At 40.3% G+C, this 18,564-nt stretch overlaps 1 protein-coding gene and 1 long non-coding RNA gene across 3 annotated transcripts; both read left to right on the plus strand.

Annotated features, from left to right (window-relative positions):
• The first annotated feature begins 1,762 nt into the window (after positions 1-1,762).
• Positions 1,763-11,672, plus strand: LOC146672549 (uncharacterized). The gene is made up of 5 exons (XM_085387377.1): positions 1,763-1,871; positions 5,509-6,945; positions 7,271-7,457; positions 11,128-11,244; positions 11,535-11,672. The coding sequence occupies exons 1-4, from the start codon at positions 1,854-1,856 to the stop codon at positions 11,181-11,183; spliced, it is 1,698 nt and encodes a 565-aa protein (XP_085243503.1). The 5' UTR covers positions 1,763-1,853; the 3' UTR covers positions 11,184-11,244; positions 11,535-11,672.
• A 117-nt stretch (positions 11,673-11,789) lies between these two features.
• On the plus strand, positions 11,790-13,508 carry LOC146672550 (uncharacterized). Of its 2 annotated transcripts, none has more exons than XR_014908298.1 (3): positions 11,790-12,117; positions 12,207-12,300; positions 12,639-13,508. It is a non-coding gene; the product is annotated as an uncharacterized LOC146672550 (long non-coding RNA). The 2 variants fall into 2 exon arrangements; XR_014908297.1 differs by having other exon boundaries at positions 12,643-13,508.
• Positions 13,509-18,564: the final 5,056 nt, after the last annotated feature.

Genomic DNA, 18,564 nt, shown 5'->3' on the forward strand with positions numbered 1-18,564 from the left:
ATTAGTCTTACTCAAAGTTTTAAGTTAGTATCGGGGGACAAAATTATATTGATTTTGAACCATTAATAATTAAAGTTAAAGACAATGATAAGTATGAATACCAGTGTCTCAGTTATTGTGAGTACTTTCTATGAGATATATTGAGTAGATTTAAATAATGCACCCTGTGTTTCAAATACAGAATTTTTTCTTTAAAATAAACTTGAACAAAAGAGCTCATTTCAACTCAAAAACTGGTGTTGAAAATTTAAGCATTCTTTTCAGTATTTTCAACTCAAGATAACACTTTTGTGATTTTCAGAGATTTAATCAAGGTCATCTAACTTAGAATTATAATGATATTTACTAAGCCCCTGAATAATTTTTTAGGGTGTATGTTACAGATTTTAATATTAATTAGTCATTGTTACTTGTTGATTTGTCCTTTTCTCATTGTGTGACGAATTATGACGACTGTTTGGTAGCTGTTATTGTCTCTCTCTCTCTCTTCATGTGTGTTTCTCTGGTGAAACAATAGTTTTGTGTTAATGTTAGGGCTGCACGATTTTGCATAAAATGAGAATCACGATTTTTTGGCTTAGAATTGAGATCATGATTCTCTCATAACAATAAATAAACATAAAACAACAAATGTCTCTCGTTTTGTTGTTGCAGCAAAATGTTGTCCTGCTTGAAATTCCGTCTCCACCGTTGCTCGACGCTGCGTGTACAGAGCAGGTAGTGCAACAATAGAAAAATAGTTGCGGGACGGCACTGTGTAGCATTTGTCTAGGGTTTTGATCGTTTTCCTAAATCCCTCGTTTTGCACAGTGTTGATGGAGCCATATCTTTGGTCAGGTGATAAGTGATAGCCTCCGTGATGTCTTTGTGCCTGCGGGAGTTCGACGTGTATAGGGAAGCGCTGTATAAGGTTCCCGTTATTGATGTTTGGGTGGTTGACCGGGACGGATTTTCTCCTGTCACTTTCTCGTCATCCCTGACGTGCTCTCCGTTGTTGTTTCCCTGCTAATTTTAGCATCACACGGCACAGCTTCTGTATCACGTGGTATAAGGCTCCGCCCTTGTCATTTGTTGAGTAGGAAGAGTGAGCGCTTGTTTTCATGCAGAGTACGTCCCGGATCAAAATGTGAAGTTTTACAAATCACCACTTCTTTAGTGAATATCATTTCAGTCTCAGACAATCTCGTTTCTCTTACAGAGGTTGAATGCACCTTCTGTGGATGGCGGTACCACACAGTGTGCGTGGACTTCCCCTGCACAGAAGGCAACTACAAATGCTGTGAATGCTAAATAAAGAGAAACAAATGATCCCTGTTGTCTTTGCTTGATGATTGGTTTGAGTCTTGACAATCCACATTGCTGGCGTTGCATCTTTCAATGCCAGCAATGGCAGGTATCAGTGCTCAAACCTTTTCAGAATCAGAATCAGAAACTTTATTGTCATTGTCATGAGAACAACGAAATTAAGAATGGTCCCCGATCATTGCATCATCCCTAGCAATATCAAAATATAAATAAAACAATAAAATTCAATAAATAAAATAGATAGAATACTTAAAATACTAATAAACATTCACATACATTCCCACACACATGCTTCAGACCGTGCATAGATTAACACAAGAGTGGCGTGATGTGTTTGTTTCCAACAAGTTGCCCACCTCGGGAAACAAAAATGTGTTCTTTTACTTGTCAGATGAACATAGAGACACTTTGACTCTTCAGTGCAGTGTGGAGCCTAACAAAGATCTGTTTTGTGTCCCAGCTGATCAGCAGGAGGAGGAGAGTCTGACGGAGCAGCAGAGGAACATTTTCAGCTACTTGGACTCAGCTCAGCCACTACAGAGGAAACAATGAGCTCAACACAGAAGGTGACAGACAGAGCAGGACCATATGACCAAAGATATTTATCACCATATACATTTGAACATTTGCCATAACGATGTAGCTGACGATAGAATTGACAGCAGACAAAATACTTTACAGCTGCACAACTTTATTAAAAAGCCATCAATGTATTTTCACTGAAACAAGCAGCTGTTGTTTATGTGCATTAAAGTTATATAAAAATGTAACAGTGCAAATGCAAATTCCTCGCTGACAGTTTAACCAAAAGGCGTTTCCAGTGGAAACTGGCCGACACATCCTGAGCATAACCATGTATAATATCCACTAAACTTCAGAAGAGGTTATACAGTCGTGGCCAAAAGGTTTGAGAATTGCATAAATATTGGAACCTGGAGAAGTTGCTGCTTAAGTTTTTATAATAGCATTTTGCCTGCACTCCAGAATGTTATGAGGAGTGATCAGATGAACTGCATCGTCCTTCTTTGCCATGAAAACGAACTTAATCCCCAAAAAGCCTTACCACTGCATTTCATTGCTGTCATCAAAGGACCTGCTGAGACCATTTCAGTGATCGTCTTCTTAACTCAGGTGAGAATGTTGGCGAGCACGAGGCTGGAGATCATCATGGCTGTATCCCGATTCAGGTTCTGCAGCTTTAAAGTCCTCAAGGGCCGCGTACTCAAAGACCGCTAAGGCCGAAGTGCGAGGCTCGTAGGCTCGTGAAATGGGACGTCTAGCCTCCGTCGCGCTGCCCAGGTTGCCTAGCAACCATGATACTAACAGCTGGAAACGTTTCATACAGCTTTGTTTGACAGAAATGAAGGAGAACATATTTAGTTCATTTGTTTCTACATGAGCTCTGTGTGATTTGATGAGTATCTGAGGCTGAGACCACAGGACTGTGAAACATGATTGTTGGGCTTCATTTCTGTGCTGAACAGTCGTTTAAGATTAGCTGTAAATAACAATTAGCTGATGTTGTTCATGAGACTAAAGTCATCTCACTGTGGTAATGTAAATATGATATGGCCAATATTATAGTTATCATATTAATCACTTCACTCACAGACAAGTATCTGTGACAGTGTGTATACAGATGTATCATATATAAGAGACAAATATTGTTCTTTTAATATGTTGGTACTAAATGTGGCTCAGTGCTTACATATATGTGTAAAAAGCAAATGTAGGAGCTGTGATAACTGTGTCTGATAGAATGAAGAGTAGACTGATATATGAAATATTCCTTTATTGGGTGAGAAAATCAGACCATGTCATAACTGCTGTAAGTCACACAGAATAGATATCAGAGCCTTAAACAGGCTGACTTCTGCTAAATGGGTCAAACTGGGCAGAAAGTCTACAAACACATAACATCCTTATAGAATATGATGTAACACTATAGATCAACTTAGCTCAGAATATATAAAGCATATAAACAGTTACAGCAATATGATGCAACACACACAGCAGCTACTGATCCAAAATACTCAAAGCTTCATAGAACTGAAACCAACATTTATTTTTAGCTCCATCCTGCTGCTGATACAGACTTTAGGTTTCTGAACATTAAACTTGTTGCTGCCTTTCATAGTGTGTAACTTGAAGGCCCTGAGTACTTTCTCCCACACTGGAAACACTGGGATGATCACATTATTTGAACATTACCTAATAAGACTGATTCAGCACAGACAGTTATGTTAAACTTTCCTAGCAGTCCTTCACAAACAGGGAACAGTCTGTCTATTCTCTCCATCTGTCAGCTGCTGCTGGCTCTTCCTCCTCCTCTTCCTCACACACTGCTGAGTTTGTCCTGGTGGATCATCAGGGCTGCAAAGCCTCACAGATGATGTGCAGCAGTGGCTCCCTCAGTCTGTCCTCACTCTGGACACTTGCAGTCGTCACACATGGAAATCAAATGTGTGATAAGCTGCAGGATTCAAACACAAGTGTAACTAATAAACACATGTTCATACTTTTATTCCACAATCAGAGAGAAAGAAACAGAGAGAGAGTGCAGGACAGACAGACAGGTGACAGTCTCAGGTGTACACACTGCTACACAACAGCAGCAGAGAAGCAGGATTTAGTGTTTGTGTTATTACGAGTGTAAACAAGAAGAGTTCCAGATGGTGCAGTGGACACATGTGTGACTGCTGTGATTAAAGCATCTTTCTTTCAGCTTAACGAGTGAACCGTCAGCTCGTTCAAACACACGTTAAAGTGCGTTTGGCTCGACACCACCGAACAGAGGCAGCAATATAACACAGCTAACATTAACAGTGCAGTGGATCCTGCTTGTGCCGTGATGTTCAGGACTGCAAACCGAGCAGCATCACTGACTTTCAGCTTGTTGTGTTTGTGGATATATGACTGACTTTAATTATCCACAAAATCATCACATTCTCTGTCAGATTAAGGTCGACTATTGAACGGCGTATATTTTAAAGGCTTTAAAACCAAGTTAACGCTGAAAGTACAAACATCACTAATGTCACATAACTCTGCCGACAAGGCATAGCTATGGCTATGAAATGCTCTTTGTGTATCACTTCTTCATTATGAAAGATGTCATTAATGCACTAGTAATGTCTCATCTGGAGTATTGTTCAATCATTTGGTCAGCAGCTAATAAGACAGATCTTAACAGACTTCAGTTAGTCCAGAATAAGGCGTCCAGATTAGTGTGAAGATGTTCATACTATACTAATATTGATAAAATGCATAATAACCTTTCTTGGCTTCCTGTACAGGCTAAAATATTCTATGGCTTACTTGTAGTTCTAAAGAAAGCAATTCTGTTAAACACACCACATTTATTCTGCTCAGCTGCAGTATCCAGATGAAATACATCATCATATTACACAGTTTTCAACAAGCTGTAATTTAGTAAATGCTCGAGTTAAAAGTAACGTTTTGTAAAACTGTTACATTTAGAGCAACTTTTAAGTGGAATAAGTTGCCTTAAAAAATTAGAGAATTATTCAAAACTTCAATGAAGACTTAAAAGCCGATTTACAGAGCTTTTAGTTGTTGTAAATGTTGTAAGACATGATTTGTTTTTGAAATTTGTGTAATGTGCCTCAATGTTATTGATATTATTATTATTATTATTGATTGCTTATATTTGAACAATTGTGAAACCTCACTGTGGATGTAAGAGTGAAATTATGTGGATATCTTGAATCCACTTTATTGTGTAATATTTTATGTGAGTATTTGACGGAAGACGAGCAACATCTGTTGTGGAAGCTAACGGGGTTCCTTTAGAATAAACAAACATAGGATTTATTATCACTGAATAATTCTGTATAAATCTATACAAATTATAGAAATATGTAATAGGAAACAACAAAATAATCTAAATTATAAAATAGTGTGTGTGTGTGTGTGTGTGTGTGTGTGTGTGTGTGTGTGTGTGCGTGTGTGTGTGTGTGTGTGTGCATGATTTTAGTGTTTGAACAGTCATGAATTATCTTTAACACCAGGTTGGATGTAATGTGTTAGAACTACCAGCAGGTGGGGATAAGAGACCTTTAAGGTGTTTGGTGCCACGCTCCACCTTCAGGTTTAAAACTAGTGTTAATGGAGTTTGAAGGTTGAGTTTGTTCCACGACTGCATTTCACTCACTGCCTCTGTTTGTATCTCTGTCACTGCAGGACCAACATGGAGCCAGAAGTCAGCGCTCTCAGGAGGCCGACAAACCTCACAGAAGAAAGGGAGAGAAAAAACACACCTGTGACGAGTGTGGGAAGGGTTTTACTGTGAGGGCTTCACTAAAACAGCATCAGGTCATCCACACTGGAGAGAGACCGTTCAGCTGTGACGAGTGTGGGAAGGGTTTTACTGAGAAGGCTAAACTAAAACGGCATCAGGTCATCCACACTGGAGAGAGACCGTTCAGCTGTGACTTGTGTGGAAAGTCTTTTTCCAGGAAGGGTCACCTAAAAACACACCAACTCATCCACAGTGGAGTTAAAGCGTACAGCTGTGATCAGTGTGGCAGAGCTTTTACTCAAAGTAGGAACTTACAGAATCATCTAGTTACCCACTCTGGAATTAAGCCATACAGCTGTGACGAGTGTGGGATGGGTTTTACTGTGAGGGCTTCACTAAAACAGCATCAGGTCATCCACACTGGAGAGAGACCGTTCAGCTGTGACTTTTGTGGGAAGTCTTTTTCCTTGAAGGGTTCCCTAAAACAACACCAACTCATCCACAGTGGAGTTAAAGCGTACAGCTGTGATCAGTGTGGCAGAGCTTTTACTCACAGTAGCAACTTACAGAAGCATCTAGTTACCCACTCTGGAATTAAGCCATACAGCTGTGACGAGTGTGGGAAGGGTTTTACTGTGAGGGCTAAACTAAAACAGCATCAGGTCATCCACACTGGAGAGAGACCGTTCAGCTGTGACTTGTGTGGAAAGTCTTTTTCCTTGAAGGATTCCCTAAAAAAACACCAACTCATCCACAGTGGAGTTAAAGCATACAGCTGTGGTCAGTGTGGCAGAGCTTTTACTCACAGTAGCAGCTTACAGAGTCATCTAGTTACCCACTCTGGAATTAAGCCATACAGCTGTGACGAGTGTGGGATGGAGTTTACTCTGAAGGCATCACTAAAACAGCATCAGGTCATCCACACTGGAGAGAGACCGTTCAGCTGTGACTTGTGTGGAAAGTCTTTTTCCTGGAAGGGTTCCCTAAAACAACACCAACTAATCCACAGTGGAGTTAAAGCGTACAGCTGTGATCAGTGTGGCAGAGCTTTTACTCACAGTAGCAGCTTACAGAAGCATCTAGTTACCCACTCTGGAATTAAGCCATACAGCTGTGACATCTGTGGAAAAACTTTCAGCCAGAGAGGGTACCGAAATACACACCTACGCATTCACACCAGACATGATGTGTACTGCTGTGAACAGTGTGGCAAATACTTTACAACAGACGCACACTTACAACAACACATGTTTACCCACACTGAGGAGAGACCTTATCAATGTGACCTGTGTGAGAAGACTTTTAAATCTCCACAGCACCTGAGACGACACCAACAGATCCACACCAGAAAGAGACTCTACAAGTGCAGCTACTGTGAGGTATGTATTTATATTGTTATCTTGTCATTTTAGCCTGACTGTTTGGAACAACTCTGCTCATTAAACTGTGTTAGCATGTTAGCAATTCTACTGCCTGGAAAAGCAGCTCTGAGTGATTATTCAGATTTTCCTTTCAGTTATGATTTTAGTATTACTGTAGTATTATGGTGGTAGTATTGTAGTTATTGCAGCCCAGTAAACTGAGTGTGTTAACTGAAACAGTCAAATGTAGTTGGACGTCTGCAGAGATGCTCTTTATTTCAGGCGACGTTCAGGATACAAATGTTGAAGGACTGACTTACACTGTCTTTGTGTCTTTGTTTAGAAGCAGAGCGACACAGATGGATCCAGTTCTCAACCCTGTCATCACTGTGGTGGTGGGAAAGACTTTCATTGTGACCTCTGTGGAAAAACTTTCAGTCGGCAAAAGACCCTAAAAGTACATCAACGTAGACACACTGGAGACAAACTGAAATACTGCAAAGAATGTGGGAGAAGCTTCACCACAACAAGTGAGTTAAAACAACATGAACTGATTCACAGTGGGGTTAAAAAGCACCTCTGTGATCAGTGTGGGTCATCATTCACCACTGCAGGTCAGCTTAAATCACACAAACGAGTCCACACAGGAGAGAAACCACACAAGTGCAGACACTGTGAGAGAAGCTTCTCACGGTCACATAGTCGTAACATTCATGAACGTGGACACATGGAAGGAAACTACAGCTGTGACCAGTGTGACAAGAGCTTCAGGAATCTCAGATCATACTCTGCACACAAACGATCCCACGTTACTAATAAACTGTTTCACTGTTACCAATGTGCCCAAACATTCACCTCATTGTCTGCTCTGTGCAAACATCAGCGCGATCACTCAGGGCTGAAATCACTCCCATCACTGGATCACAGTGAATCTGAAGACACAGAAAGATCCTCTGGTTTCTGTGTCAGACTCAAAAAGCTTGAGATCAGGCTCCACAGAGTTCAGATAGAATCATTTAAACTTGTGTTGAACTGAACTGGTTGCTGGGCTGAACTTCTACATAATACAGATCTACATGGGATCTTCTTTTCTGTTGTTTTACTGAGTCAGTTTTGTCCTTTTTTCTCTGTCCTGGTTTTGCTCGTCTGTAAATGATTGAAACTCAGTCAAATAGTTCATTGTTCTCCAGCAAAACGTTTTGGAAACTCATGTTTAACCTTTAAAACTCTGACATGTTTTAGCACACAAGGCTTCATCGGGGAGTTCACTCATGATTGGACCATGAGAACAAAGGTTTTTAGTTCTTTCAAAGAGAGTCTTGGAGATGTTTGATGTTTCTGTTTTTCTGAAACCACCTGAAAGAAAAACTATTTTTCTTGCTTTATGTAGTGTGGAAGTTTTTAATGTTTCTTCATCTGTGATGTTCTTGAATGTGTTCACGTGAAGATGGTACAAATAAACTGTCCTTTCAGCTTTAGCTCCTAATTTATTCATTATTTATGGATGTAGCACAGCAGCCGTCTCTTGATTAACACATGGAGGGCTCGGGATCTGATGGTGTCGTCTCCCTAATTTGCCCACTCAGTAAATCTCACTCATGGCCAAGAAATTGAAATAAACCTTGTTTCCCTGCTGGATAGTGATCCACTGTAACTCTGCTCCTCCTTCCTGTTTAGGATTTCCGTGGCTGAAGTAAAATTCCCTCCATCCATCACTTATCCCAGCTAACCCAAAGTGAAATAAAGTTTTGCTGGTCTTAAAAAAGCATTACAATAATGGGCATTACCAATGCAAACTGAATGATACAGAAGATGAAAGAAGAGACTTTGATCAGTTAATAAAGCTCATGATCTGGATTCATTGTGGCTGCTACACAGATACTTCTGGGTCACTTCTCTCAGTTAGGAACCTTCCTCACCAAACTGACTGTTGGACCACACCCCTGGTTTCATGAGAAATTGTTTCAGCCATGATTTCTCTTCCTGTATTTCAGAGTAAAGACTGAAGTGACAAATGGAAGCATGTTTAAAAAACACAATGTGAGAGAGACGTTGAGGTCCTTAGAAGTTACCCTGGGTTTTTCTGTCACCCTGCTAGATGTTACACACCTTGTTATTGGACTGATTTCTACTGCTGGACTACTCCTGCGGAGAGTAACAATACTCTTACTAATTAGCTCCCTTTCACACCTTTGGGGATATTTATTTTTGTGTTTGCAGCGCTGTGAGCCAGAACAGCGAGAGAAAAATCTGCAACAGCGACGAGCCGAATGCTTACGTGAATCGCAGCAGCTGCACATGTGCTACGCTGAATTAGAGGATATCTTTGCTCTGGATTTCTATTTCTACTTTTTTATTTCTATATGATTCTTCTTGCATCTAAACAAAGATGATTCAATTTGCTAAATGTTGATGGCTCTTCGTGCTCAGGTGTAAATGAGACGTAATATTTGCTCTTGGTTTGGTTCTCCTGTACAGAACCTTGCAGTACAACAGAAACCTAAAAACATTATTTGTAGTTGTTATTCTTAGTTGTTCTGCTGCCTAAATACCACAGGGTCTGATTATAAAGTTATTGAGCTGCACATACTTTACGACCTGCTTAAGTTCGAGGTCACAGCGTCTGTAGAGCAGCTGGAACATAATGAAGTCTACAAGGTTAAAGTTTTCTCTTCAGTTATTGTTCTTTCTGCTGCTTGGTTTGATGGATCTGAGAGCTTTTGTTTTTATTATTGTTATTATAATTATCATTAATATTTTACTCTCTAGAAGCTTTAAAATAGTGTTTGTGTTTGAAAAAATTGATTTAAGAATTGAACAGAAACATCTGTCCTTCTGAAAATCACCCAAAGGCACGGAGACAAAGTCAAAGGATGCAACCTGTAACTTTCTCTTCCTTCATGTCAGGACCATCATCCATGATTTATATAAAATGCATATAGCAACAGTAGCACTTTAGTTTGGACTTTATGATTTCTGTAACTGGAAAATATTATTTTGTTTAAAGACAGAAGTGACCGCATAGTTGCAACATCAAAGGGAAATATTAATTAATTAGCATCAAGTATATTTGTTGCTTAAGCGTTTGCACTATAACTTAAGTAGGATTATAACTTTTAAGGAAGGAAAGATTTCAGATATTTAGTTCACTGTTTCAGTTATTTTATATGAAATTAAAACATTTACGTTGGTCAAACATGATGCTCTAAATCAAATAAAAGTTTGAAAATAAATGATGTATTTTTAAATGCTGCAACAAATGTTCACAAAAAGTAACTATAATTAAAACCAGTTAAACAAAATCAAATGTTTGAATCATGCTTAACCAAATGCCAGGCTGGAGAGCTGAACCTAAAGTATACGTAGAAAGATTTCAACATCTGAGCAGTTTTTAATGTTTTTATCACATATAAATGTCACAGCAGTGGGTCCTGGCCCAATGCTTTGTGTTTTTGGTTTTCTTTGACTCTTGTTTTTCTTGGTTTTTGTTCTTCTTATTTATCAGGCTCTCAGTAATCTTAGTTCTCCCTCCCTCAGTGTTCATTTCAGCCTGTGTTTAGTTTCTGTTCCCGTGTCCCACGTTTCATCGTTTCATGTCGAGTCAGCCCTGTCTCTCTGTTTCCTGTGTCTCCCCAGTCAGCCCCGCCTCCCTCGGGCACTCATGTGTGATACAGAGTAATAAACCTGACTACATTTGCTACACTCTCTTTATTACCTGTTACTTTAAAATTCATACACTAATTATGTCTGCCCATCTCTCTAATGTGAAGGTCAAAGGTCAACATCCCAGTGACATAAGAATAATCCCAAAGGGGCAAAGGCAGCGGTTAATTTAGCACATTTAGCATTAAGGGTACAGCAAGGATATACTTTTACTTATTGTGGCAGGGGTGTGGTCTCTGGCCTGCTGCAGTGGAGGCTGGTGGCGGGACGTTGGACGGCACAGGTGAGGGTGATGGAGCTCATGACTCTCCCCTTTATAGTGACGGAGGAGACTGGCGTGGGGGAAGCGTGTAGTGGAGGAAGCCGAGGAGAGAGCTGGTTTCTGGCTACAAAGACGGCGTCAAACCAGAAAAGATTGCTCGTGGTCAAATAATGTGTCAATCACCTGTGAATCAAACTGTGTGTGGCTCAGTTCATGTCATAGTGTTGTTTAGTATATCTTCACTTGTCTCACTCTCCTTCTGTTCTGTCCATCAGGACGATCCTCAGCGCTTACACAGATCCTCCATCGATGTTTTGGATCCAATCAGTGATCAGTTCTACGAGGAGGCCTGGATGTTCACCAGCGCTCGCTACACCTCCATCTACCAGAAGGTGAGTGTACTCCTTTGTACTCAGATTAACATTTTACTTCTTAAAATACATTTTCATATATGAGCTTTCTATTATTTCATGGGCAATTTAATCAATATTAAAATTACAAGCATATCAACAAAGGTGAAGCTGGTTTTTTCCACTTGCTGTCACACAGTCATGGAGGAATACAATAAATACATAATCAGTCATAGATCCTGAACAATGACATTAAAAGAAAGTCTGTGGCTCTAAAAACTAAACAGTATAAAGACATGCTCCAAGCTGCTGTTTCTCTCCTACTCCTCCAGGTTTTCCACTGTCGGCCATCCAGCGATGCTGGAGGGCTACCTGGCCAATGCTGGCCTACACAAAGAGGTCCCGGCTCGGAGGAGCTGAAGAAGATCCTTGCCTTCCTCGTCAGTTTCCTCTTCAGTTCCTATCCCAACAAAACCTTCTTGCACCTATTAGCTCCAAAGAGGCTATGGTGCCCGTGGAGGTCTGGACCTGAGGCCTGTGCTCATCACGTGGATAGAAAACACTCTGACACCATTCTGGAGGTCTGATGGGACTCTGACCAAAACACAGATGAAATAAAACTTGTGGCTGGAGCTTTTAAAATGACTTTTTCACCTCATAGATTAATGCTCATGATTGCATGTTAGCAAGACAGCATCTCCCCAAGGTGAAACTCTCAGGAGACATTTACTCTTAAACTGTAATCTGGTTGAGACTACTTGAGGAGATCTTAGTAGCGAGTATGTGGATTTAGTCTCTTCACCAACAGCAGACAGACCCATGCCAAGAAAGCAGACATGTTCTCAAAGAAAGCCGAGAGCAGAGATTGGAAAAAGCTAAAAAGAAAAAGCTGCAGCTTCAGACGACTATCTGCCTGTAAGGCTGAAAAAGTCCAGTTACGCTCTATTTTGGAAAAGCTCCCAGTTTTGGTAACCTGGACTTTTATTTGCCCTCTTCTGCTACAGATGTTGACTGTGACCTCAGAGGCCAACTGGACCACACAGCTGCAGCAGGAGTGAGGGAGAGGAGTCTTCATCCAGCTTCAAAGAAAACATCCAGGTAAAGTGACGTGGATCAGCGGATAAAGCCGTCTCCACTTTCAAAGGAGATCCTCTGAGAGAGAGACTCTCTGAGCCATTTTAGCCTCAAATTATAGGACTTTATAGTACAGCAACACTTTTAAAGGACAAAAATAACATAAACTGTGACTGTAATACAAACAAAGTATTGCATGTGTTTTTAAAAGTGTTCCTCCGATGGGCAGGATATCACTATTAGACTGTCCCACCAGCCAACTTCAACAAGAGACCACAGCAGCATTCAGTGATCAGCACAGATGTTCCTCTAACACTCAGCATCTGATCCCTGTTGGTCTGTGTGCTTCTGCTTTTGCTCAGTTAGAAACCCTGCAGCAACCCGACCCAAAACTGTGTCTTCTTGTTGGCCTCAACGTTGAAGTGTCAAACGTCCAACATCTGGAAAGGAAACCACGCCAGTGTACTGTGATGTTTCACCAACATGTGGCAGACGCTGGTCCTGCCTTTCATGCTGACATCAGCAGAGAGCCCCGCCTACCTCAAAGCCTCCCCTGTCATGTATTGATCAGGATGATTATGAAGATGAGCGAGTGCAAATAAGACTGTAAAAGTCCACGAGCAGAATGTTTGGATGCTTTCTAATGATTCATGAATATCATGAGAGTGTTTGTGTGTTTTGTCTTTTCTTTGCTGACGTTTGTTACTAACAAAGACAATTTACGCTCTGTGTGTGTTTTCATCCTTACCAGCCGCACTCTAACTGCAATGAAGGAAACAAACTGTAGAAATGGTCGACTCAGTGACTTCATAAAATATTGAAGTGGTTCAGGTAGAGCCAGTTTTTAAATGACCATGAACACTGAGCGTATTGTATCTGTACAGCATGTTTTTCTATTAGACAGATTTGTAACAGAGGCCTTGCTCTCAGTAAGTTTGAAATCCTTTTCTGATTTCTTTTGTAATCTCTGATCTGTGTGTATCCTGCTCAGTTTGCATGCTGCCTGTAGGAGTTTCTGTCTTTGTATTTGAAGAGAATTCATTGAATATACTCAGCTGCTTCCCTTTGGTGCCTCACACATCACTGAAGTTTTTCAGTGTCCAGTTATTTGTTTTTAATAGCTGTTTGAATTCTCTGTATGTTTGACCCTGTAGACTGTTTAATGGACTGCTCGTCTTCCTGTTTGTAACCACTGCCTGTTTAGGACTAAAGATTTGGATTTTTGACTTTAACACAGCCTCTGCGTGTCGTCCCTTTGTGTCCTCGTCCTCTGTGAATGTGTCACAGATGTTTCCATGATAATAACACAGCTTTCCCACAGTGGCTTGCAGCAGCATTTATTCACAGCACATTTGAGAAAGGTTCAGATTAACTCGATGAGTTTATATTCAGAATGATTCTGACAGTGGGCCACTGTGAATTGTGATCTTTCATCAGCTCAATGTTTAAGTTCAGTATTTCAAAGCAGGAGCTATGAACAGTCATCATGTTGGCATTAGAATTATTATTATTAATCATTATTAATAATGTCGTTACTCATGTATAACTTTGATTAGTATACATGAATTTTATCAATAGTAAAAAGAATGAATAATTCATGTATAACTTTTATTGTGTTTTGTATATTAATTATATTTAAATAGAGATGTTGACCCTGTCTCTACAGTAGCATCAGTGTAACATACATTATTGGTCCAAGCTGTCATAAATGGGGAGCCTGATCCTTTATTATGAAAACATGACGAGTATTTTTCTTGTCAGTTGGGAAGAAGTTGGTCTTTTTTTCCTTCTTTTTGCTCAGTTTGTCTTTTCTTTGATAATTGAAACTCTGATCAAACCTACTTGTTCTGCCCTCGCACTTAACTAGGCTGACAGACAACCATCATCCCATGTAGAAAAACCACACCGTTGTTCCTTTCTGGTGGATTTATTTGATTGGATGCATAGCATGGCTTTGTAGAAATACATGAATGGATGAATGGTAAAACTGTAAACAAACACAAAATATCCCATGTGAGCTAATATAAGCAAACATTCTTACAATTAGAAGATGCTATGACCTGTTACTATGCAAAGCAAAGCAGAACGAAACAAGCTAACAAGCTAACGTTAGCGGTTAGCTAGCGCTAATTAGCGTTTAGGCTAATGACTAATAAAGCACATCATTGAGTCAATTTACTGTCTCAAAATATCACAAACAACACACGGCAGTTAGTGCTAAACATTCACCAGTAAAACACAACATTACTGCCAACTTACAGACTGTGCTGGCTTAAGAGGCAGCATAGGCAGGCACAGGAGTAGCAAACTGTCCTTCTCCCGTTAGACAGGAAGTAATGAGAAGTAGCACTTCCGGTAGAATGTCAAAATAAAATGAACAGTGTGCCAGAAACGAATAAAGATTGCATGAACTTGTATAACACTACATAACGTGAGCGGTGACTCTTAAGGAGCCAGAACACTACTCATGTTCACAGCATGTAAAAGCAGCGGACAGTCCGTGGCATTGTTGTTTGTAGAGGTGCAGTGTAGTGGGAGCATAAATCAAAAGAAAACAGTAACATTTATGTAATAAAACATCTGAATGAAAATGAACAGGCCCTTTATGAACTTCAAAGGGATCTGAAAACAACACTTTTTAAAAGAGTATCTTGGGGTGTAGGTGGTCAAAATAGAAAACTGAGCTGAGACTCTAAGTTCAATCCATCCATTGGTTTTTACTTAGGAGGAAGAAATGTCAGGCTGGTGCAGGCTGGTTAGGTGCATGTGGTTATCTTTACCTAAATGAGTTCACTTTGTGGCTGCCAGGTTGGGCAGAAGTACCTGTCCCCTGTTAGGCTTAGCAAGGTTCTCCAGGAGTTTCTCCATGGGTAGAGCTTCTAGCTCCTGCAGCACATCTGTGGCCGTGCAGGCTGCCACTTTCTTGGTTGCTCTTTTTACCCCACTGGTGGATGAGCTGCAATGGTCTCCATTTGTCCCATATGTGTTTACTTCTTCTTCTTCTTTTGCATATTAAACACATTATTCTGTTTCTATGTATTTGCTATGATTTGCTATTTGTTAAGTAACATTGCTTCACTCACTATGCCGGGTTTGTGTGTGGAAGCATTCAGTTGCTGGCAAATCAAACATTCTGCAAATGAAGCTGAATACTCAGTTACATGTTTCTTTATATTTTATTATGTTACAGATTAAGTCATTTGTTCTTACTTTGTTTGTCTTTCCAGTCTTCATGAGGGTCAGGTGTGGGGAAACGCCCGCCCGGCATTTCCTCATTTTAAAGTCCTGCTGATGTCATGTGTGACATCAGCAGGTCAAACCAAGTGGAGGGGTTTGTTTGTCCATAGAGATGCTTCCTTTTGTTTGTTTTAAGGTTTAAATGGATTTGTTGAATGTGTTTCTTTTCATCAATACTGCCATTTAGTTGTGTAAATGTGCATGTTAGAAGTGTGAAGAGGTTTTGTGTTTAGAAATTGTTAGCAGAGCTGCCCTGTGCAGCATTTATGGCATAATACTTTTAAGGGAGAATAAAAAGTCGACACATACATCTCATTCCTGACGGAGGACTCTACCACAACCCCTCTCCAGTCCATTCACAGAGTCATTGCATGATAAGACATGGATAGGATATGGGCGGGGCCTTTTACCGTCATTTTATTAAGGCACAAAGTACAAACACCTGTGGACACATAATCCAACACCCCCACTTGTACACAGGTTGGGGGGAAAAACAATCCTCCAAAAAAAACATCTTATATTCCAAACACGAATCCAGAGAATTTGTCTAACTTAGACTTTGAGACTGGTTTCGTCATCATATCTGCTACCATTGACTCAGTTGGACAGTAATCAATGAGCACTTTTCTTTCATGTACAGCTGACCTTATAAAATGATATTTCACATCAATGTGTTTACGTCTTTGTCTGTTCACTGGATTCTTTGACAAAGCGATTGTTCCCTGATTGTCCTCCAAAATCATAGGTATTTCATACTCAAACTCATCAAGATCTTGAATCAAATAAGTCAAATACATACATTCCTGAATTGTTGCTGCTAATGCCATGTATTCGGCTTCACATGTTGATAGTGCTGTAGTTGTCTGCTTTTTGGTTTTCCATGATGCTAAATGGCCTGCATTTGTATAGCGCTTTTCTAGTCCATAGGACCCCAAAGCGCTTTACACTACATTCAGTCATTCACCCATTCACACACACATTCACACACTGGCGATAGCAAGCTACATTGTAGCCACAGCTGCCCTGGGGCGCACTGACAGAGGCGAGGCTGCCGGACACAGGCGCCACCGGGCCCTCTGACCACCACCAGTAGGCAAACACGGGGTTAGTATCTTGCCCAAGGATATTTGGCATGCAGCCAGGGTGCAGCCTGGGATCGAACCACCGACCTTCTGATTAGTGGCTGACCTGCTCTGCCACCTGAGCTACAGCCAGCCCTGATATCAAAGGACCATTTTCATTTAGGCTTACACAATAACCTGTCATACTGCGTCTATCAGAAACATCGGATGCCCAATCTGCATCACTGTATGCTTGTAGACCCAGTTTTCCACTTGAACATTTCCTAAAACACAGTTCTCTCCCTCGACTACCTTTTAAATACCTCAAAACATGTTTCACTGCTGTCCAATCATCAACAGTTGGCGCATTGAAATGTTGTGACAGTTTGCTGACAACATAGCTTAAATCAGGTCGCGTACAATGGCTCAGATAAATAAGACATCCTACCGCTTCACGATATCTCCTCACATCTGGTAATGTCTCGAATTTATCAGAATGAGTCCATTTCTGTTCACAGGGTGTTAACCGTGGCTTACAGTTTTGCATGTTAAATCTCTTTAAAATGTTCTCAATATATACTTTCTGTGACATTGTGACACATTCTTTTTCTTGAAGAAAATCTATTCCTAGAAAATGGTTACGTTTCCCCAGATCTTTCATTTGGAATTTAGAAGAGAGCATTTCTTTCACGCCTGAAAGCACATTTTCATTGTTAGCTGCAATGAGTAAATCATCCACCCACACTATGATGATTACCTTTTCACTTTCAGTCTCTTTTGAATACACACAATGATCAGCAATATTTTGTCTAAATCCACAATTGCTTAAATAGTCATGTAAGGTTTGATTCCAGTTACGACCCGATTGCTTCAGCCCATAAAGTGATTTCTTTAGTCTGTACACCAGTTTATTAGTCTCACTTGATTCTATCTCAAAACCTTCTGGTTGTTGTATATATATTTCTTCATTTATTGGTGCATGTAAATAGGCGGTTTTTACATCCATCTGGTGAACCAACATATCATCCTGAACCACTTTCTGCATCAAAACTCTCACACTCGATAAATTAGCAGTCGGTGAAAAAGTCTCCTCATAATCAACTCCTTTCGTTTGACTAAAACCTTTAGCCACAAATCGAGCTTTATATCTGTCTGATCCGTCTGAGTTCTTTTTAACGGCATAAACCCATTTACCCCCCACTGCTTTCTTTCCCTCTGGTAAGGTGGTTAAAGTAAATGTGTCATTCTCCTTAAGGGATTGAATTTCTTCACTCATCGCTCTTTCCCATTCTTTTGACTTGCTTGACACAATAGCTTCGCTAAATGATGTGGGTATTTCACACAACAATCTGTAGCAATAATCAACACTGGTTTGCATCTGTTCATTTTCACACTCTTTCACATCCGTGATATAATCACTCAAATAATCAGGTCTCTTTCTGATTCTGGATGGATAACGTGTAGCTCCAGCATCTACTTTATCATCAGTTTTAACCTCAGACTCAGTTTGACTGCTTTCACTACCATCCTGAACATCCTCATCCTTCGTCTGTTTGGACCCACCATCTTTTCTGGATTCATAAACCTCATCTTCACACATCTGATCACTCTGTGTTTGTTGATCCATTGTCGCGGGATTTAGTATTTTTATCAATCTGTGCTTTTCAACTTTCCCGGTTTTTGGGAAATAGATCAAATATGCTGGACTGTTTTTGTCATATCCCAAGAAAACACCTTTGTCGCATCTTGGATCCAGTTTTCCCCTATTTTGTTTATAAGCATAGCACAATGATCCGAATTTTTTCATTCTAGAAAGATCAGGTCTTTTTCCAGTTAACATCTTATACGCTGTCTGACCTGTGCGTTTATTAAAACACCGGTTCCGAATCACTCCCGCGGTTTGTACTGCATATGGCCATAAAGACTTTGGCAATTCGCTCTCAACTAACATGCATCTCGCCATGTCAAAAAGTGTACGCCAGTTCCTCTC

Source organism: Rhamphochromis longiceps, linkage group LG3 (assembly GCF_057381845.1).
Source record: "Rhamphochromis longiceps isolate RC_006_pf linkage group LG3, R_longiceps_female_GT1.1, whole genome shotgun sequence".
NCBI classification, from domain to species: Eukaryota; Metazoa; Chordata; class Actinopteri; order Cichliformes; family Cichlidae; genus Rhamphochromis; species Rhamphochromis longiceps.

Coding starts and splice junctions, on each gene's coding strand:
- LOC146672549 (XM_085387377.1), top strand. Junction 6,946..7,270: donor ACAAGTGCAGCTACTGTGAG/GTATGTATTTAT, acceptor GTCTTTGTTTAG/AAGCAGAGCGACACAGATGG. Junction 7,458..11,127: donor GAGAAGCTTCACCACAACAA/GTGAGTTAAAAC, acceptor TCTGTCCATCAG/GACGATCCTCAGCGCTTACA.